The following is a 21393-nucleotide window of genomic DNA, read 5'->3' on the forward strand; positions in this document are numbered from 1 at the left end:
AGAAAAGAATGCATATGTGAGTTTAAGTGAGTCACTTTGCTATACAGCAGAAACCAGCAGAACACTGTAAATCAACTATATTTCAATTGTAAAAAATGGAGGAGTTTCCCTGGTGGCTCAGCTCAGTTCAGTTCAGTCATTCAGTGGCGTCCGACTGTTTGTGACCCCAGGGACAGGCTTCCCTGTCCATCACCAACTGCCCGAGTTTACTCAGACTCACACCCATTGAGTCGGTGATGTCATCCAACCATCTCATCCTCTGTCGTCCCCTTCTCTCGCCTTCAATCATTCCCAGCATCAGGGTCTTTTCCAATGAGTCATCAAGTGGCCAAAGTATTGGAGTTTCAGCTTCAGCATACGTCCTTCCAATGAATATACAGGATTGATTTCCTTTAGGATGGACTGGTTGGATCTCCTTGCAGTCCAAAGAACTCTCAAGAGTCTTCTCCAAAACCACAGTTCAAAAGCATCAATTCATCGGTGCTCAGCTTTCTTTATACTTCAACTCTCACATCCATACATGACCACTGGAAAAACCACAGTCTTGACTAAATGGACCTTTGTTGGCAAAATAATATCTCTGGTTTTTAAAATGCTGTCTAGGTTGGTCATAACTTTTCTTCCAAGGAGTAAGCGTCTTTTAATTTCATGGCTTGCAGTCACCATCTGCAGTAATTTTGGAGCCCCCCCCAAAAATAAAGTCTGTCACTGTTTCCACTCTTTCCCCATCTATTTGCCTTGAAGTGATGGGACCAGATGCCATGATCTTAGTTTTCTGAATACTGAGCTTTAAGCCAACTTTTTCACTGGTGGCTCAGTGGGGAAGAACCCACCCGCCAATGCAGGAGACACGGATCGATGCCTGATCCAAGAAGATCCCACATGCCAAGGAGCAACTAAGCCTCTGGGCCCCAACTACAGAAGCCCACACTCCCTGGAGTCCGTGACTGCAACAAGAGAAGGCATGGCAGTGAGAGGCCCGCACACGGCAACTAGAGAGCAGCCCCCATTTGCCACAACTAGAGAAAAAGCCGTGACAGCAACAAAGACCCAGCACGGCCAAAAATAAATAAATTTTAAAAATTATTTTTTAAAAAAGAGTCCATCCTTTTTGTATTTGGAAACAGTGCACATCTGGGTTGAAGAAGCCACCACAGTAAGTTTTTTTTGGGGTAAGTCTAAAGCAATAAAATAATATAAAGAATAGAATATATAAAGTAAAAGACTAAAATGATATAAAGTAAAATTACCCACATTAAAAATAAAAAGAGAAGGAGAAAAAGAAGTGACAGTGTAATCAGACTTTCTGAGTAGAAATACCTTCCCTCAGGGAGGTGTTCTAGGTCTTTCTAGGAAGGTAAAGCGACCTCTCATCTCTGGCAAAGCTACACACAGCCCGAGACAGAGAAGCCCAGGCCGTGGCCCCGGGGCTGTTCTGCCAATCAAGGACCTCTACCTGCTTCCCTTGGAGGCTCCTCCTGCCCGAGAATTCTTTGGTCCTGAATGATGCACTTAGAGAAAGCAGACCACCAACCATTCCGAAGCAGGCTACACCTTCCCTCAGAAAGGAGGAAATCAGGAAGCTTGGGCAATCCCAAATCCTGAAGTCATTTATTTTTTTCTAGAAAACATGAGCTGGCCTATAGGATGCTGTCTTCCATCGGCCCGAGTTGTCCTTAAGGGTGCCGGGGTCACCTGTAGGAGCACTAACCAGGTATGAGGCTCCTGCACCCTGCCCGTCCCCAGGGCCGCCCCGCACGCCCCGAGTCTCACCAGGAGAGCCTGGCTCCCCGCACCAGCTGAGGCCATCGGCAAGGGAACCCAGCAGCGTGTCCTCCAGGGTCAACAGGCCCCGCTGTTTCGCATACTCATGAGCCAGCTCCCGTGTTTTGCTCCAAAAGACCGCCTAGGAAAGAATAAACACAATCTATTATTGGGACCGATTTACTAAGTTGAATAAAAACAGCAAACCTGCATCTTCTGTAAATGAAAGAAAACATGGGAAACATCACATAAATCACCTGTGTAAGAGCAAGTACGGCGGGCATCATCAATCTCTGTGTGTGAGCGAGAGGGTGTGTGTGCATGTGTGTGTGTGTGCTATCTAGGTCACAATGTAAAGTGAACTAATTTTTCTGGATTGCAGGAAAGAAGCCTGAACGCCACTAATCAGTGTCTTATAATAGGACTTCCCTGCTGGTCCAATGGTTAAGAAACTGCCTGGCAATGCAGGGGACACAGGTTCGACCCCTGATGTGGGAAGATCCCACATGTCAAGGGACAACAAAGCCCGAGAACCACAACTACTAACGCCTGCGCCCCCTAGACTCCCCGCTCTGCAACAAGAAAAGTCACTGCACCAAGGAGCCCGTGGACCGAAACGAGAGAAAAGCCTGAGCTCAGCAACAGACCCAAAATTAAATAAATAAAAATTCAAAAATAAAAGAAATTTAAAAGTGCAGCCAACAATTAAATGAATACAAAAGTTTAAAAAATCTTGGCGTTTTTAAAGCTCCAAACACATCTGGGAAAGGCATTAGGAAGTTACAAATTCCTAAAGTTTTTGGCAAAACAATTTTTTCTACATGCCATTTTCTGGGAAAACTGCTCATTGGTTCTTAAAGAGCTCTATAATCCCTGCTTTCCCCCTCAAATCTCCCCTAGTCCCTTACAAACAAAGGAAAAGAACAAATATGGTGAGCTCTCTCAGGGGCCCTTGTAAAGTCGAATTTCAGAACCATCTTCTGTTCCATGGATCTGTTCATTCTCAGTAGGAGGCAGTGGATGGTGCCCTTTGAAGCCAGGTCCTGGAGTCAGGCTGCCTGTATAAAACCCAGCATCTCTGCTCACTAACTGTCTGATCTCGGGCGACTAAAGAATCTCTAAGCCTTACGTTCCCCATCCGTAAAATGGTGTGTGTGCGCTTAGTCACTTCCGTCGTCTCTGACTGTTTGTGACCCCGTGGACTGCAGCCCACCAGGCTCCTCTGTCCACGGGATTCTCCAGGCAAGAATACTGGAGTGGGTTGCATTTCCTTCTCCAGGGGATCTTCCCGACCCAGGGAAGCCTTAGGGGCTTCCTTGGTGGCTCAGATGGTAACAAGTGAGACCCGGGTTCGACCCCTGGGTCGGGAAGATCCCCTGGAGAAGGGCATGGCAACCCCCTCCAGAATTCTTGCCTGGAGAATCCCATCGACAGAGGAGCCTCGTGGGCCACAGTCCATGGGTCACAAAGAGCTGGACATGACTTAGCAACCAACACTTGCCATGCCCTTCTCCAGGGGATCTTCCCAACCCAGGGATCAGACCCTGGTCTCTTCCCTCTCCTGCACTGGCAGGCAGATTCTTGACCTCTTAGCCCCCATCGATAACAATTGTAAGGAACCCCTGAGATGCTGAGATGAAATGAGACAATACAAGTGAAGTGCTTGTCTGCTGTCAGCGGCCCCATCACCTATTCAGCCAGCGTCTCCTGGGTGGTAATCTACGAGCAGCCCCTCTGTGAAAGGCCTGGTTCTTGTTGTACCAACCAGAGCTCCATAGCAACCGCAGCTCTAAGATGGGCTGTAATTTGTGGCTTTAAGGCTGCAGGGCTGCATGACAATGATTTGGAGCACAGTGAACTTTCACCTTAAACGCTGATTTTAGAAAAGATGCACTCCATGGGAGCGGGGAGTTCAGGATGGAGGGAACACCTGTATACCTATGGCCGATTCATATTGATGTATGGCCCAGACCATCACAATACTGTAATGTAGTTATCCTACAATTAAAACAAAGTTTTTTTTAAAAGAAAAGATGCACTCCGTTATAGACCTTTTCCGGTATAATTAGTGTATTAAAATCCAGGCCTGTCTGGCTCTAAATCTTGAACCCTGCACATTTCAGATGGGCACTTTCAGGATCATCAAACTCAGTCATCATGGTCCCCAGACTCACAAAGTCTCGGAATTCTTTCTGGTGAAATGGAGATACTGATGCCTGACCTGTCTATTTCACAGGCTGACAGTGAAAACCTAACAGGATAAGGTTCAGAGAGTCCTTTGTAAACAAAAAGGACACTCAGAAAATTCAAAAAGGCATTGCTGTTGCCAGCATCACCATCGCCAGAGGTCAGGGGGAGTTTTGAATTTTATCAGGTGGATTACTCCTGTTTGGATTGGCTTGGGATTTACGTTAGGTTTGCTTGGCCTGGTTTTTGGCCAACTCTCCTTTCCTCTTTCTATATCCCCAGTTCTCTCTCTAACCTCCTGTCCTCTGGGGTGTCCTGAATCCCTGTGACATCCTGGTCTCCTAAAGGCCCACACGTTCCCTCCCTGCCAATCAAGCCTACACCCTAATATCCAATTTTCCTCTTCCCTCACCCTGATCATGAGCTCTCCCCTTTGGCCTTTAACCTCAGTTTTTAAGTCCGTAACTTGGCCCCAGGTACCTTGTCACAAGGCGCAGTGGGGTGCGCCAGGTCTAGCAGGGGCTTGTAGTCATCCTTTGCCGCTTTGCAGGGATCCTTGGAAATGAATGCACTCGTGAACGCCTGCCTGATCCCTTGGCAGTTTCCGCTTCTGTGAGATAAGACAGGAAGCAAAGTGAAAGATGAATAATTCGATTTCAAATACATGTTAGAGCACAAGGCTTCTCAGGTGGTGCTAGTGGTAATGGATCTGCCTGCAAATGCAAGAGATGCAGGAGACGCGGGTTCCACCCCTGGGTCAGGACGGTCCCCTGGAGGAGGACATGGCAACCCACTCCAGTATTCTTGCCTGGAGAATCCCATGGACAGAGGAGCCTGGTGGGCTACAGGCCACGGGACCAGAAAGGGTTGGACATGACAGCGCACACAGACACCAAAGAAGTCTCGCTGAGAAAGTCACTGTGTGCCAAGTGGTTCATCCACACCCTTGCGTCTCATGTGCAGCGTCCTTATGGGATGAGTGAGCATCAGCCTCCCTGCTCTACAAGGTCCCTGCCCTCGTGAGGTTCCTCTCTGGTCAGAGAGACAGATTGGAAACAAACAAGCAAGTGAGCTAACAAAACAAGTACAGGTGATGATAACAGCGTAGGGAATCCATGGGGAATTTTGGTGCAATGACCACTTTAGGAAGCCTGGTCAGGAAATGGCTCCCTAAGACTAGATGCTGGGAAGAGGTGTGGTCCAAGCAGAAGGCCCTGCAAAAGTGCAAAGGCCCTGAGGCAGAAAAGAACTTGCTGATTTTGAGGAAGTGAGGGAAGAATAAGGGGAGCAGAGGGGAGAAGTCAAGTCAGAAAAGTAATCTAGAGGAGATCACGTGGGCCTTTTGGACCGAGGAAATGGTTCCGAATCTCACCTAATTACCAGGGGAAGAGAGTGGGTAGGTGGAAGCAGGGAGGTGGCCTCTGCTGACTTTTTCTTTTTTTTTTGAAAAATCATTCTGAAAAAAATCTGTGCCGGCCTCAAAGATGGGGAGAAGTCTTTGTAATAGAAACTCGAACCCCACGGCCCCCTCCAAACAGCCCCTGGAGGAGAGCAGGCAGGCAGGCGAGGCAGCAGAGATGGAGGCGAGGCTATCTGGAGGTGCCGGCAGAGACCTACCTGGACCTTCCTTTGTGAACTTGTGTTGCAAGTGAACCCGAGCCCATCATTTCCTGGCGGGGGGAGCGGAGAGTGAGTTTCCATTGGCAGAGTTCGGCTAATGTCGTCAGGACAAACTCTGGCCTCTGGACTTGGCATCCCAAGTGTAATATCAGATCAGACAGCTGGACCCAGGGGAATAAGGACTAGCCTCCGGTTTTCTATTCCCCCTGAGCCTCTTTTGTCCCTGCAGGGTACTAATCACGCAGCCATTCCAAGGGTCTTCTGCCTTCTTGACTCAGGCTGGCCAAGTCGAGTGGCTCGTTCCTCCTGATGAGCCCAGGAATCGGCGAACATCAGTGAGGCCCAGCCCGTATGGCCTTCCCTGGTGGCTCAGCGGTAAAGAAACCATCTGCCAGTGAAGGAGATATAACAGACGCGAGTTCGATCCCTGGGTCAGGAAGATCCCCTGGCGAAGCAAACGGCAACCCACTCCAGGATTCTTGCCTGGGAAATCTCATGGACAGAGGAGCCTGGAGGGCTACAGTCCATGGGGTCACAAGAGTCGAACACAACTGAAGAGACAGCACGTGAAGGATTACTCCTTTCCATTTGCCTCCTGGCAGCATCCAGGGAAAACCAGCCTCATTGAAACTTGGCCAAAATCTCATAAAACAAGTCAGAATCCTTTAAGTCCCTTCTAACATCCTTAGATGGAGAAGGAAAAGGCAACCCATTCCAGTACTGTTGCCTGGAAAATTCCATGGATGGAGGAGCCTGGTAGGCTACAGTCCACGAGTTCGCAAAGAGTCAGACAGGACGGAGGACTTCACTTTCTTTCTACAGTTTCTTTTGGAGATGGAAATGGCAACCCAGTCCAGTGTTCTTGCCTGGGGAATCCCATGGACGGAAGGGCCTGGTGGGCTGCGGTTTACGGGGTTGCAAAGAGTCGAACACGACTAAGCAACTGACGCACAGCATCCTTAGATGGAGCCCTCTCCTGCCCCTGTGCATCCCTAGGGTGAGCGTCCAGTTGTTCTGCAAAGAGCAATAAACCCACCTTGTTCAGCCACTGGTGTTCTTGTGTGGGTGTTCTCGGGGGATGGGAGTAGGGGAGCAGGCATTGACGGTAACCAGCAATCTGAACTGTTTTTTCGTTGTTCAGTCACTAATTTGTGTCCAATTCTTTGCAACCCCATGGACTGTAGCCCGCCAGGCTCCTCTGTCCATGGGATTCTCCAGGCAAGGACACTGGAATGGGTAGCCATTCCCTTCACCAGATCTTCCCAACCCAGGAATCGAAGCTGCATCTCCTGCACTGCAGGCAGATTCTTTACCATCTGAGCCAGCAGGGAAGCCTGAAAAATCAGCATGCTTCATCAGTGCTCATGCCTGACAAGCTCCGGGAGCAGCTTCTGAAAGAAGTGATTTGTCATAAGCAACTTTCTGGGTTGAGCTGGGCTCCCAGGCTGACAGCAGCTTTCTGCTTGCTTCCTTAATTGCTGAGCTAGAGTCTCGATGCATGAGGCTGGGCACCAGTGTCAGGATTCAGGGTCACCGAGATGTCCTCCCCTTCCTACCACTCAGCTCCTTCCCACAGACCCCCACCAGCTTCCCTCCCACCACGAGTATTCCCTCCTGCTCACCGCGTGCCCCTTCTTCCCACCTCTGGCCCACGCACGCAGGTGTCTCCAGCGCCCAGCGGCAGGGAGCGCTAGAAGGAGCGAGGAGAGGGTGTGAACAGCGCAGCGCGCACCACGTGCTCATCGTGGACACATCCGGCTTAACTCTTACACCAGCCCTCCTTGTGTGTGTGTGTGTTGGGTGCGGGGACTACCCTCTCCCCTGCGTTGGAGCTACCTAGTCCCAGAGCTTAGCAACTTGCCCACAGTCAGTCAGCAGTCAGGACAGGTGCCAGATCGCCAGAATCCTCTCTTTCTGCTAAGCAATGCTGCCCCCTGCAGGAAATTTTAAATCATGTCCCTTCTTATCCCCAGTCAATCCTAAAGGAAATCAACCCCGAATATTCATTGGAAGGACTGATGCTGAAGCCGGAGCTCCGATACTTCGGCCACCTGATAAGGAGAGCCGACTCATTGGAAAAGACCCTGATGCTGGGAAAGACTGAAGGCAGGAGGAGAAGGGGACGAGAGGGGATGAGATGGTCGGATGGCATCACTGACTCATGGACAGTGGTTCGAGCAAACTCCGGGAGACGGTGAAGGACAGGGAAGCCTGGCGTGCTGCAATTCATGGGGTCGCAAAGAGTCGGACACGACTGAGCGACTGAACAACAATAACAACTTATCCCGAGAATGAAGTTGAGTCCTAACAGAAATTAGGATCCGGGGGCTCAGAGGGTAAAGAATCTGCCTGCGATGCAGGAATCAGTGGTCTCAAATTGGAGGCTCCTGGAAGCCTGGGTTGAAGGTGAAGACCGCCACCTACTGGAAGGAGAAAGAGATTGATCACATTCTCTGAGGTGGCGAGGATTTTTTCAGCAGTCTTAAAATCAAAAGACTCTTCAGGCTGAAGGAAAGCTCAGAAATCATTCATTCTCTCACCCAGAAAATATTTATTGAGCATCTGCTATGTTTCAGGCACATTTGTGAGCAAATAATATACACCAGTGAACAAAACAGGCAAGAAGCTCTGTCCTGGGAGAATTCCATTCTACCAGAGCAAGGCTGATAATAGACAGTAAAGATAATGAGTATTATAGAATATCCTAGCAATTCATAAATTCTATGGGGGGAGAAAATGGAAAATAGAACAGGAGAAGGGAGTCAGAAGTCATGGGGAGGAAGTGTCTGTGTTTGGCATTAAACAGGGAGGACAGTAGATGACATTTGAGCAAAGGATCAAAGGAAGCAAGGAAGTTAGTCGCACAGACACCCACCACATTCTGGGCAGAAGGAACAGCGTTCACAATAGCCCTGATGCCTGGTGTGATCCAGAAACAGCAGAGAAGCCAGTGTGGCTGGAGCAGCGAGCAAGGTGGACAGTGGACGGAAATGAGGTCAGAAAGGTGATGCTGTCCACTGGGCTGAGCTCAGCGAGCTTCTACTCATGGTGAACCGAGGAGAGGCACCTGGCATTACTTAGGCTTCACAGCACTTCTCTGACCGCTTTGTTAAATAGAGTCTGAAAAGCGGAAAAGGCAGAGAGAGGTAGACCAGTAATCTGGATGAGTGCCCATGGTGATTTGCACCAGGGAGGTAACAGATATAGTAAATTTTTGATTTGTTGCAGATTTTCTAACAGGTAGGATAAGTAGTGTTAGAGAAATAAGGATTCAATAATTCCAGGGTTTGGGGCCTGAGACACTGGGAGGATGGCTTTGCCATGAACTGGGATGGAGAAGTCTTTAGGTCGAGGCGGTACTGATCAGAATATGTAATATATTGTATGGGTTCGGTTCAGTTCAGTCGCTCAGTCGTGTCTGACTGTGACCCCATGGACTGCTGCACACGCAGCTTCCCTGTCCATCACCAACCCTGGAGTTTGCGCAAACTCACGTCCATCGAGTCAGTGATGCCATCCAACCATCTCATCCCCTGTCATCCCCTATTACGCTATAAACTATATATTAAATACTACACATAATGTACTATATGAAAACTACATACTATATATTATATCAAGGTAGAATATATACATGTATATTAAACTACAGGAATGCAAAAGTGGGAAATATTAACAAATTTAACAAAATATATGCAACTTGTACTCTGAAAACAAAACATTGCTGTAAGAAATTTTCAAATGCCTAAGGGCTTCCCTGGTGGCTCAGATGTTAAAGAATCTGCCTGCAATGCAGAAGACCTGGGTTTCCTGAGTAGGGATGATTCCCTGGAGAAGGGACTGTCTACCCTCTCCAGTATTCTTGCCTGGAGAATCCCATGGACAGAGGAGTCTGGCAGGCTACAGTCCTTGGGGCCGCAAAGAGTCGGACACAACTGAGTGGTTAACATTTCAAGGAAATATACCATATTTATGGGTTGGAAGGCTCAATATTAAGATGGTAACAAAATACAAATCAAACTTTCAGCATGTTTTGTTAAAAATATTGACAAGTTAAGTCTAAACTTTATTATACAAGCTAGCCAAACCAATCAAAGGGGAAAAGCTAGAGGACATTACATGATATGATTTCAAGATTTACTAAACAGCTTCAGTGATCTAGACAATGTAGGAGTCATGAAAGAATTGATATAAATCAAAGAAGTAGAAGAGAGGGCAGAAAGAAACCCATACATACTTGGTGCTATAGACTGAATGTTTGTGTCCCCCCAAAATTCATAAGCTGAAACCTGTTTTCCAAGGCGATAGTATTTGGCAGTGGGGCATTTGGGGTAATTAACTTATGAGAGCGGAGCTATCATGAATGGAATTAGCATCCTCACAAAAGAGACCCAGAAAACTCCCTCTTTAACCCCTGTGAGGACACAGCGAGAAGGGGCCATCTTTGAACTAGAAAGTGGGTTGTCAGCACACTCTGAATCTGCTGACATCTTGGTCTTGGATGTTCAGCCTCCAGAACTGGGAGAAATAAATGTCTGTTGCCAATAAACCACCCAGTCTATGCTATTCTGTTACAGCCTCTGGAATTGACTGAGACACGGTCAACTGACTTTCAGGAAGAAAGTCAAAGAAGGCAAGGGGAAGCTTTTTCCATAAATGATACTACAGTTGTGTCCAACTCTTTGCAACACAATGGACTGTAGCCCACCAGGCTCCTCTATCCACGGAGATTCTCCAGGCAGGAATACTGGAGCGGGTGGCCATGCCCTCCTCCAGGGGATCTTCCCGGCCCACGGATTGAACCTGGGTCTCCTGCACTGCAGGCGGATTCTTTACCACTAGCAGACCTGGGAAGCCCAAATGATACTATAGCAAATTAAGTTTTCATATGCAAAAAAAGAAATTGACCCCACACCATACAGAAAATTAACTAGAAATTGATCAAAGACCTAAAGCATAAATTGTAGAAGAGAAAATGAACAAATTGGATCTTATAAAGGTTTAAAAAAATTTTTTTTTGGTCCTTAAAGACTCCATTAAAGAAGATGAAAAGATAAGTTACAAAGTGAAAGAGAATATGTTTAGAACACATTTGATAAAGGACTCATTTGAAAAAACCCTGATGCTGGGAAAGATTGAAGGCAGAAGGAGAAGGGGACGACAGAAATGAGATGGATGGATGGCATCACTGACTCAATGGACATGAGTTTGAGTAAACTCCGGGAGTTGGTGATGGACAGGGAGGCCTGGCGTGCTGCAGTCCATTGGGTTGCAAAGAGTCAGACATGACTGAGCCACTGAAGTGAACTGAATTAATAATGAACTTGTATTCAGTATAAATAAAGCACCTACAACTCAACAGTAAGAACAAAAATCTAATTTTTTAAAGATTGGCAAAAGACTTGAATACATACATCAATAAGTCCATGAGATGAAGTTCAATATCATTAGTCATGAGGGAAATGCACATTAAAACCACCATTCAAATACCACTGGAAGCTCATTAGAATGGCTAACACATAAAAGCCTGACAATAACAGTGCTAGCAAGAATATTCATACCCTGATAGTGAACGCATAAAACTATGCAATTACCTTGTGAAGCAGTGTAGCAGTTTCTGACACAGCTAAACCACAATGGCTCAGCTACTTTATTTCCGGGAATTTACCCAAGAAAAATGAAACCACATGTCTACACAGTAGCTTGTATACTAATAGTCATAGAAAATTTTACTCATACTATCCAAAAGGTGAATACAAGTCAAATACCCATCAACAGGTGAATGGATAGACATATTGTGGTATACACACACACAAGAGACTACAATTCAGCAATAATATGGAAGAAACTATTGGTACAACATGGATGAACTAACGAAAACATCATGCCAAAGCCGTGAAAGACACCAGAGACAAAAATATGAAGTATGTGATTCTGCTTGCATAAACTTCAAAAAAAAAAAAATGTAAACTAGCAGAAAGTAGAGGTACCCTACTCAGTATCAAGACATTAGTAATTTAAACAATGTGGTTTAGAAATAAAAAAATCATAAAACATATTAGAGCCCAGAAGTGAACTAATAAACCTGATATGCAACAAAAGTGGCATTATAAAGCCCTTCATAAATAATAGATTATTTAATAGATAGAACTCACAGAACTGACTACCCAACTGCAGGGAAAAAAATGAAATTAGGTCCCTACATTATATCACACACAAAAATATATTCCAAAAGTATAAAACACTAATGAAAATCAATTGTTTTAAAATTTTTTGATTATATGTGACATTTTGTGACCTCTGGTAGAAAATAAGTTCTTAAATAAGATACAAGGGACTTCCCTGGTCGTCCAGTGGTTAAAATTCCAAGCTTCCAATGCAGAGGGCATGAGTTCAATCCCTGGTTGGGGAATTAAGATCCCACATGCCCTGCAGTGTGGCCCAAAAAATAAATAAACATTTTTTTAAAGATGCAAAAAGAAAAATAAATAAATAAAATAAATAAAAATAAAGATGCAAAAAGGCACAACCATAAAAGATAATATGAATATGTTAAAATCTTCAGTAAGACAAGGGACCTGATAAATAAAGTCAGGTGAGACCACAGATAGGGAGAGCTTATTTGTAATCCATGTAACTGACAAAAATTTACAATCTTTATATATTCAGTATAAAGAAAAAAATTCAATATAAAAACAGGCATTCAAAGATAAAAATAGGCATTTCACAGAAGAAATCAGAAAACCATTTAAAACCATTAAAGAATGATCAATTGTGTTAGTAATCAGGGGAACAAAAATCAGAGCCACAAAAGATGGGCAAGATATTTTGACAATTTCCAAGTGCTGGTGAGGATGCACGGTAACAGGTGAATTCACCCTGCTTCTGTGAAGGGAAGCTGATACCACAAATTTGGAGGCCAGTTTGGCCACATGTGATGTAGCAGACAACTTTGCTTTCCAACCCGAATAGATATCATTCACTCTTCTTCCCTAGAGATTCCAAATATCAAATACTCGCTTTGCAAGCCTCCTCTGCAGTTTAGGGAGCCATGTGCACAAATTCTGGCTAATGAAATTCAAGGAGGAAGCACAGAGGCAACTGCAGGAGGGCTCTGGGAAGGATGCTATTCCTTGATCAGGAGACTTGCAGGGAAGGCAGTCATGCCCATCCCCTTGCTCTCTGTTCCTGGGCATCATGATACAAGGATGTAATGCCTGGAACAGCAGCAGCCGTCTTGTGACAAGAAGCACAAGAATGAAAGCCGCCCTAGGGAGATGGAGGAATGGAAGGTCCCAAGTAATGGGTGAGCTGCTGAACCTACCCAAGGACCACCCCACTTCTGTATGTCTTGTTATGTGCGTCTATTAAAAACCTCTTGTTTTAGACCTCTTATAGTTGAGTATTCTTTTTCTTGTGACCAAAAGCATCTTCACTGATACATGCACTGTTATGAGCTAATCGTGTCCCCTAAAAGATACTGAAGTTCTAACTCCCAGCCCCTCAGAAGGTGACCTTATTTGGAATTAGGATCTTTGCAGATGATCAAGTTAAGGTGAGAATAAGGAGGATCCTTTACCCAATATGACCAGAGTCCTTAGAAAGGGCAGGAAATTTGGATCTAGAGACAGACACACACAGAAGGAAGGAAATGTGGAGACACAGGGAGAATTCCATCTGTTAGACAAGGAATTCTGGTAGCTCAGAGGTTAAAGCGTCTGCCTACAATGCGGGAGATCCGGGTTCGATCCCTGGGTCAGGAAGATCCCCTGGAGAAGGAAATGGCAACCTACTCCAGTATTCTTGCCTGGAGAATCCCATGAACAGAGGAGCCTGGCGGGCTACAGTCCACTGGGTCGCAAAAAGTTGGACACGACTGAGCGACTTCACTTTCACTTTCACTTCAGACAAGGAATGCCTGAGGCATCTAGAAACTAAGGAGAAGGCGTCTAAAAACTAAGAGAGGCTTCCTCATGGTTCTTGGAAAGAGCCAAGCCCTCTGACACCCTGACTGCGGACTTCTGGCCTCCAGAACTGTGGGGCAATACATTCCCATTGTTTAAGCCACCCAGCTTGTGGTAGGTTATTATGGAGGCTCTAGCAAACTAATGCACCCAGGAAAGGTGCCAGTGACACCCTATGGCTTAGGAATTCCATCTCTAGCCAAAGATCTGAGAAAAAACAGGCGCCAGTGGATGTGTGTGTTTCAGCGTGGTTTAGGTCAGCAAAAACTGAGAGTAAGGGAGAATTTGCTGTGTCAAACAGAACGCTCAACCCAGGGTTCCGCGACACCCTGGAGCGGTGGGATGGGAAGGGAGGTGAGAGGCAGGTGCAGAGGAAGGGGCGTGCGTGTGCCTGTGGCCGGCTCACGCTGCTCGAGGCAGAGGCCGACACGGAGCACTGCGGAGCAACTCTCCTCCCATAGCTGTATTTCGTTCTACACCTCTCAGTATTGTACAATTATAATCTGTGCTAGTTAAAAAAGAAAGAAAACATTTTAAAATAAATATATTGAATTTATACCTTTAGAAAAAGGAAATTTATTCATAAATGTAAGATACAGTCATTTACTAGGCTACTATGCAGCAGTTAAAATGAATGAACTAGTGTTCATATAGCAACATGAATAAATCATTAAAATAATGTAATTGAAATCACCAAAACATATTGGTAAGTGGAAAAAAAGCAAAGCTCATTCTACAGGGCAAAAACACAAAACAAATACAAATTAGAATTCAAATGTAGTAACATCTTCCCTTATCAGATTGACAAAAATCAGAAAGTTTTTAAAACATCCTTCTTAGTTAACACACAGGGAAATAAAGTTTCATTGCCTCATGAAGAGGATTGCTTCATCAAGAGAAGTGTGTCCATGTTTTCAAAATGTAGAGTGGTAAGTATTTTGACTTCTAGGATTCTGTTTTACAAACCCAAGGATTTTATTGCAGCATAGTTTGCAATCTATTGTGAAAGTTTAAAAAGTTAGAGTGAAGTCACTCAGTTGTGTCTGACTCTTTGTGACCCCATGGACTGTAGCCCGACAGGCTCCTCTGTCCATGGGGTCTGATTTCGTGTTTAAATACCCTGGGGTCGCAAAGAGAAGGATGCAACTGAGCGACTTCACTTTCACTTTTCACTTTCATGCATTGGAGAAGGAAATGGCAACCCACTCCAGTGTTCTTGCCTGGAGAATCCCAGGGATGGGGGAGCCTGGTGGGCTGCCGTCTATGGGGTCACACAGAGTCGGACACGACTGAAGCGACTTAGCAGCAGCAGCAGCAACAAACGTCCATCAATACAAGTCTAGGACTTGGTAAATCTATAAAGTGGAACGCTATTATGGAATGAGACAGAACTACATTGATAGTCAAGATACACGATTAAGTGAAAAAGTAAGTGAGACACAGATGAAAGGATGTGTGCAGAAAAAATGAATATATGCATATGTGCTCATATATTCAGAAAATATTTCTAGAAAGATATAGGTGAATCAAGTATTGCTAGCATATGAGAAAGAAGAAAATTGAGGGAAGATGTACTTTGATTTTTATCTCTAACATGTTGTTTCTTTGAAAACTAGGGGGAAAAGATCTGAAGGAAATATGACAAAAGTTGTATTGTCAGTTAATTCTGCATGATGAGTAAATGAATATTTGTTCTACAGATATTTCAGTGTGTTTAACAGTGTCATGATTTAACGTGTTTAAAAGAAAAGATTTGAGAGGATATATGAACTGAGGAGTAAGGAATATTGAACAAAAAAGAATGAAGAAAATGAGACCTGTCAAATACAAAAAGTACAATGTTTGGCATAAACGGATATGTTCATAATCTTGGTTTCTGAACCTTTAAAATTATTTTTTATTTTAAAAGATCAACAATTGATGAATGGACCAGCACCCAATTTAGCAGACAGAAAGGAGCTCCAAGGAGTTGTACAAAATGAAATATGAGTGGGAACAAAGAAGTTATGCTAGACAAGAAAAAAAATGCAAACCTTTTAAAATTTTATCAAGAAGTATTTAAACATGAAATCAGATCCCCCAAATACAAACAGTTACCTTTGTTCTCAGTTTCACACATTCCTCTGCAGTTTTAAATCTTTCCCAGTTTCCATACAAAACTGTATGTTTTCCATCTTTCCTTACTCTTAAAGAATCCCCAAGAAGATTTTATTACTGCTCTACACAAGCTAATTCATACACAGACTTTTACTCTGAGAAACCAAGATAATGAAGGAAGAAATTTATTATGTACTTTACAATATTTAAACTGTGGGGTGCCAAAGACAGAAACTACTTTATACTGTTTTCTTAATAGTCACAAGAGAAAAGAAACATCTTAACCATGGCAAGGCGAATATGGATCATGGCCAAGTAAAAGCATGGGCGGAATTGTTAACATCATTTCAAATCAAGGTTTACTAACTGCTTCAAAACATCCAGAGACTAAAGAGGTAGATAGATTTCTGCTATATAGATGCATTCAGGTAGGAAGTGGAGAACGTAGGTTAGCAATTTTTTCCATGTCATATTATAGGGGAAATTCGAATTATATCTATAAAACTACTTAGCTGAAGTCACCCATTTAAGCAAGTATACAGGTTCCTTTTGTGAATCTCCTTAATTTTTCTGGTATGCCCCACTAGTATTTAGAATTCCACTTTGGGGCTTCCCTGGTGGCTCAGATGGTAAAGTGTCTGCCTACAATGCAGGAGACCTGGGTTCGATCCCTGGGTCGGGAAGATCCCCGGGAGAAGGGAAAGGCTACCCACTCCAGTATCCTTGCCTGGGAAAATTCCCTGGATGGAGGAGCCTGGCGGGCTACAGTCCATGGGGTCACAGGGTCAAACACGACTGAGCAACTTCACTTCACTTCACTTGGGGGCTAAGTGATTTTGTATTCTTCTCTACATTAAAAAATATTCTTTTTCCAAGTGTTCTAGAAAGGGCATGTTTTATTTTTAAAATGAGAAGGAAAGTCACTGCGAGGACAAGGAGTGTCATTCTCACGCAGCACTTATTCAAGCTTCTGACCTCAGGTTTCACTTTCTGTTTTATCTTTAAAAACAACCTTCTCATCATCCCTCCCAGTTTCAGAGCAGGTATTTACTGGTGATAATAATAATAATAATAAACCGTGATCTCCTACTGAGAGAGTCAACTCCTAGGCAGGTTGATAAGAAGTCCAGGGTTCCTAAGGAGGAGAAAGGGGTCTGGAATTATCAAGGAGGAGGAAAGGACAAACTTTTTTCCCTCTATATTCCATAGTCTTAGTCACATAAAACCATGTTTTCTTTAAGCCTGGAACTGATGATTACACAACAAACGACTCAGTTTAAACTCTGTACTAAAGATTATATGACAACAATGTACCCTGTTTGAGGACAGTTTCTCCTTCCTGAAAACCTCTGGCTAATCCTGTTATCTTAAAATGTAAATTATGGGAGTGGGTCTAGTAAGATCTTTACAACTTTGAGACATTCTTCTGATTTACTGTACTAATTAATGTAAAAGTATATAACTCCCTTGCTAACACCAGCAAGGGGGGCATTCTCCATGCCCTTCTGATGTCTACGTCAGAAGCTTTCTCTGAGCCTTTTCTTAACTTGACTAAAACTCTGCCACACAAAAGCTCTTGAGTGATCAAGCTTGGTCCCTGTTCCCGAAGTTAAATCTTCTTCAGAGATCACGAATCCAACATCGCTCACCATAAGCTATCACTACTCTCCACTCAGATCAACTACAAAAACTTGTGAATATAACCATTCGTTCCCTTCCACGCACACATGAAAGCAATTCTTGATTTCATCTATCATTCAGTTTCATGTTTCAGTCTCACCCTCTTGTATCTGTTCTTTACACCGTGAGTGTGTGTGAGTGAGTTGCTCAGCCCTGTCTGACTCTCTGTGACCCCATGGACTGTAGCCCACCAGGATCCTCTGTCCATGGGGTTTTCCAGGCAAGAATACTGGAGTGGGTTGCCATTTCCTTCTCCAGGGGATCTTCCAGACCCAGGGATCGAACCCAGGTCTCCTGCATTGCAGGCAGACCTTTACACTATAGTTCATTTAAAGAAAACTTTGTCCTGGTAGTTTTCTGACCTGAGGCAAGAAAAGATCTTTAACAACAACAACAAAAAAGTAATGCCTGACCATTTCTAAAATCATTCATTACAAAAAAGAAAAAAGAAACTCTTAACTGAATCTCTGTGTTAACCACCACCATTTTTCACTCCCTCTGTACAAGTTGCCCGTCTTCTACACAATTAATAGGCTACTTCCTAGTATACCCAAGAACTTTCATTTTCATTCATTTGGTTCTTTATTTACCTATTCTTAAATAAGTGTATGCCTATTCTTTTTGCTTTAATTACACCCTTCCATTAAATTGTTCGCAAATAAATCGGGTGAGTGAAAAAAGAAAAGGTTTATTCCTGTGAAAACTAAGTTGAAGTTTTGGGTAGAAGCGACCAAGGTGAGTCACTTTAAAAATGTGGCTGAGCTGGGAAGACCCAGAGGAATTGGGTGGAGAGGGAGGTGGGATGGGGGACCGGGATGGGGAATTCGTGTAACTCTATGGCTGATTCATATCAATGTATGACAAATCCCACTGAAAAATAAAAAATAAAAATAAATAAATAAATAAAATTTTAAAAAAATAAATAAATAAAAATGTGGCTGAATTTGATGTTGGTCGGTCAGTTGTCAAAGAGCTTAGGAACCGTAGAAGTTCAGAAGCATTCTTTACTTAGACAACTCCTCAATCCACTTCAAAGAAGCTCTCTCTCAAACTAGCCCCAATTTCTCCCATCTTGGATCCCCCCGTATCCATCCAATCACCATGTCATCTCTGCTCTCCTTTCCAGTGAGACTCCTAGGGAGAGCTGTCTATTTTCAATTTCCAATTCCTCTCTTCCCTGCTTCTTCATCAGTCCAATACGCCAGGCTTTCACCACGACCGCTCCTCCAAAACCCATTTTGTCAAGCCATGGATCCATTGGTCCAGCCTCAGTTTTCATCTTGTTCAGCCTGTCAGAAGCACTTGAATAAGACAAGCAGCACTTGCTCCACATGAAACAGCTGCTTGAGCGGCTACGCACAGTTGACTTCCACATTCACATCTTCAGCCCAGACCTCTCCCCAGGACCCTAGACTCACAGAAGCCAGCATCCTATTCAATGTCTGCACCTGAGTGACCATGGACAATGCAAAGCTAATATGTACAGAACCAAACTGGTGGTCCCTGTCCCAACTTGCTTCACCCCAGTCTTTCCCTTGTTAATATACAGAAATTCATTTTTCTGGCAACTCAGCCCACAAACCTCAGAGTTTTTATTGTTTCTTCTTTTTTTGTAGCATCCTACATTGAAGTCCATAGCAAATCATATGAATTCTGTGTTCAGAATATATCCAGAATATGTCCCCTTCTCAACCCCATCCATCAAGACCAAATCCTCAGTCACTTCTCACCTGAACAACTACACGAACTTCTACGTGGCTTCCATGTCTCTGTCCTATTCTCAAAGCAACCAGAGGGATCCCTTTAACACGGCGTCAGACAGTTGTACACCACTATCCATCAGTCTATACATCACTATTCATCACTAGTGGGATGTATCCTATATCCTAAGGACCAAAAGAATCATAAAGACATTTACATATTTTGCTAATAGCAATAATAATATACATATAATTATTTATTATGTAATATGCATGCGAAAAAAAATACATGATTATGTTAATGTTATTAGGAACCAAGATTTTTAGTGTCAGAGAAATATGCAAACATAACATTTTAAAATCTTAGATTAAAAGCCTTGCGTCTTGAACTCCTAATTTCTCTTTCTTGAAAAGGATATGTTTTCCAGCATCATCTATTAAAAAGGCTGAATAGTTATGACAATCCAGTGGCAATTAGCACTCTGATGTAGTCTGAATAGTGATGTAAGGAACTGATACTCATTAAACATATAAGAAATCATGAGTTCAAAATGATACTTCAAAAAACTCATAGGTCACCTCTAGAAGTTGATAGGGCACTAATCAATTTGTTATTCCATAAATCGATTTTTTTAAAAAGGTAAAGAAACAAGCATCTGTCCTGCTTTTCTTTCATGGACTCTATTTCAGGACAACCAAATGTTTGATGAAAGATAGCCTTCTGTTTGTAAGAATCAGAGTAAGAAGTGCAGAAGGAATTTTACAATTAGATAATATCCATTTTACTCATCACTATTAAATGCACATGTTTTTATTCTTTTAACGCTACTTGCTGATTGTACATATAATATCTGGCCTAAGATTTTTTAATTTCAAAAAGCTACATTTTGTTTTCAAATTTATAGTTTTCATCTTCTTTTCCATCCATTTCTAGTTTCTGTTGTTCAAGTTACATTCATCATTGTAGACTCTTCTGTTTAGTTTGTACTTGCTAAGTTTTTTAAGGTTGAGAAACTGATGAACAGTAAATAGGACATTTTCTATGGATCTAAGTAAAAGCATTTTGACAGAAAAGAAAGAAAACATCCATGTTAGAGCTCCTACGGAAATAATCAATCTTGGCAACAGTCATCAAATGCTGCTAAACTAATTCAATGAAAAGTTGTTGTGGAACTTTATAACAAATGAATTAGGCGAGTGAATAATGGCCAATTTTGTTAACGCCCCTAGATACAAGACAACGTGACATTATGCGTTGCCTGAGGTGATGGCTGAGGAATTCCACAGCTCCCTCTATGAAGCATTCCTGATCACCCCCAAATCTAATCTGATTCTGACCTAGCTCTGTTTGCAGGTCATACAGGGACAGGAGATGTAAGAGGCTCGGGTTCAATCCCTGAGTCTGGAAGATCCCCTGGAGGAGGGCATGGCAACCCACCCCAGTATTCTTGCCTGGAGAATCCCACGGGCGGAGGAGCCTGATGGGCTACAGTCCATGGGGTTGCAAAGAGGTGGAAACAGCTGAGCAGAGCCCACTCGCCACAGGGACTAGAGGAGAACATGAAATAAAACCAGGAGCCAAATTCAGCAGGTAGGAAATTCTACAAGACAAATCACCCAATCTCATCAACAGAGTAACAGGCTTTTAAAAATGATTATGAATTAAAGGAAACTAATAATACATCCTTGAAGATACTTAGAGGATACTTCAGATAGCTGAATGTGCTGGGTGAATCTTTATTTGAACAAATCAATTGTAAAACTACATGCTTTTTAAGAAAATCATAGAAAACTGAACACAAGTTGGATATTGGACAACATTGAAAAACCACTCTTTATTTTGTTATATGAGAGTATGGTATTACACTGGCTTGAATTTTTCTAAGGTTATTTTTCATTCAAGATTCAGACTGAAGTATTTACAGACAAAATAATGTGAAATCTGGAATTTGCTTTAAAGAAAGTGCTTTAGGGCTGCAGTCCCCAAACTTTTGGCACTAGGGACAGGTTTCATGGAAGACAATTTTTCTACGGACAGGGGTGGGAGTGGGGTGGTTTCAGGACGATTTGAGTGAATTACACTTACTGTGCAATTTGTCTATTATTATTACATCAGCTTTATTTTTGGGGGCTCCAAAATCACTGCAGATGGTGATTGCAGCCATGAAATTAAAAGACGCTTACTCCTTGGAAGGAAAGTTATGAACAACCTAGATAGCATATTAAAAAGCAGAGACATTACTTTGCCAACAAAGGTCCATCTGGTCAAGGCTATGGTTTTTCCAGTGGTCATGTATTGATGTGAGAGTTGGACTGTGAAGAAAGCTGAACACTGAAAAATTGATGCTTTTGAACTATGGTGTTGGAGAAGACTCTTGAGA

The 21393-nt window shown here is 43.4% G+C and overlaps 1 protein-coding gene across 1 annotated transcript in view; it reads right to left on the minus strand.

Moving 5' to 3' along the window:
• The window catches only part of CD38 (CD38 molecule), a 53629-nt gene that overhangs the window by 17141 nt on the left and 15095 nt on the right, over positions 1 to 21393 (minus strand). The window contains exons 2-3 of the mRNA XM_065914605.1: positions 4432 to 4561; positions 1774 to 1906 (exon numbers count right to left, since the gene is read on the minus strand). Coding sequence (XP_065770677.1) covers positions 1774 to 1906; positions 4432 to 4561 — 263 coding nt within the window. The remainder of the gene's footprint in view (positions 1 to 1773; positions 1907 to 4431; positions 4562 to 21393) is intronic.

This window comes from Muntiacus reevesi, chromosome 22 (assembly GCF_963930625.1).
Source record: "Muntiacus reevesi chromosome 22, mMunRee1.1, whole genome shotgun sequence".
NCBI lineage: Eukaryota > Metazoa > Chordata > Mammalia > Artiodactyla > Cervidae > Muntiacus > Muntiacus reevesi.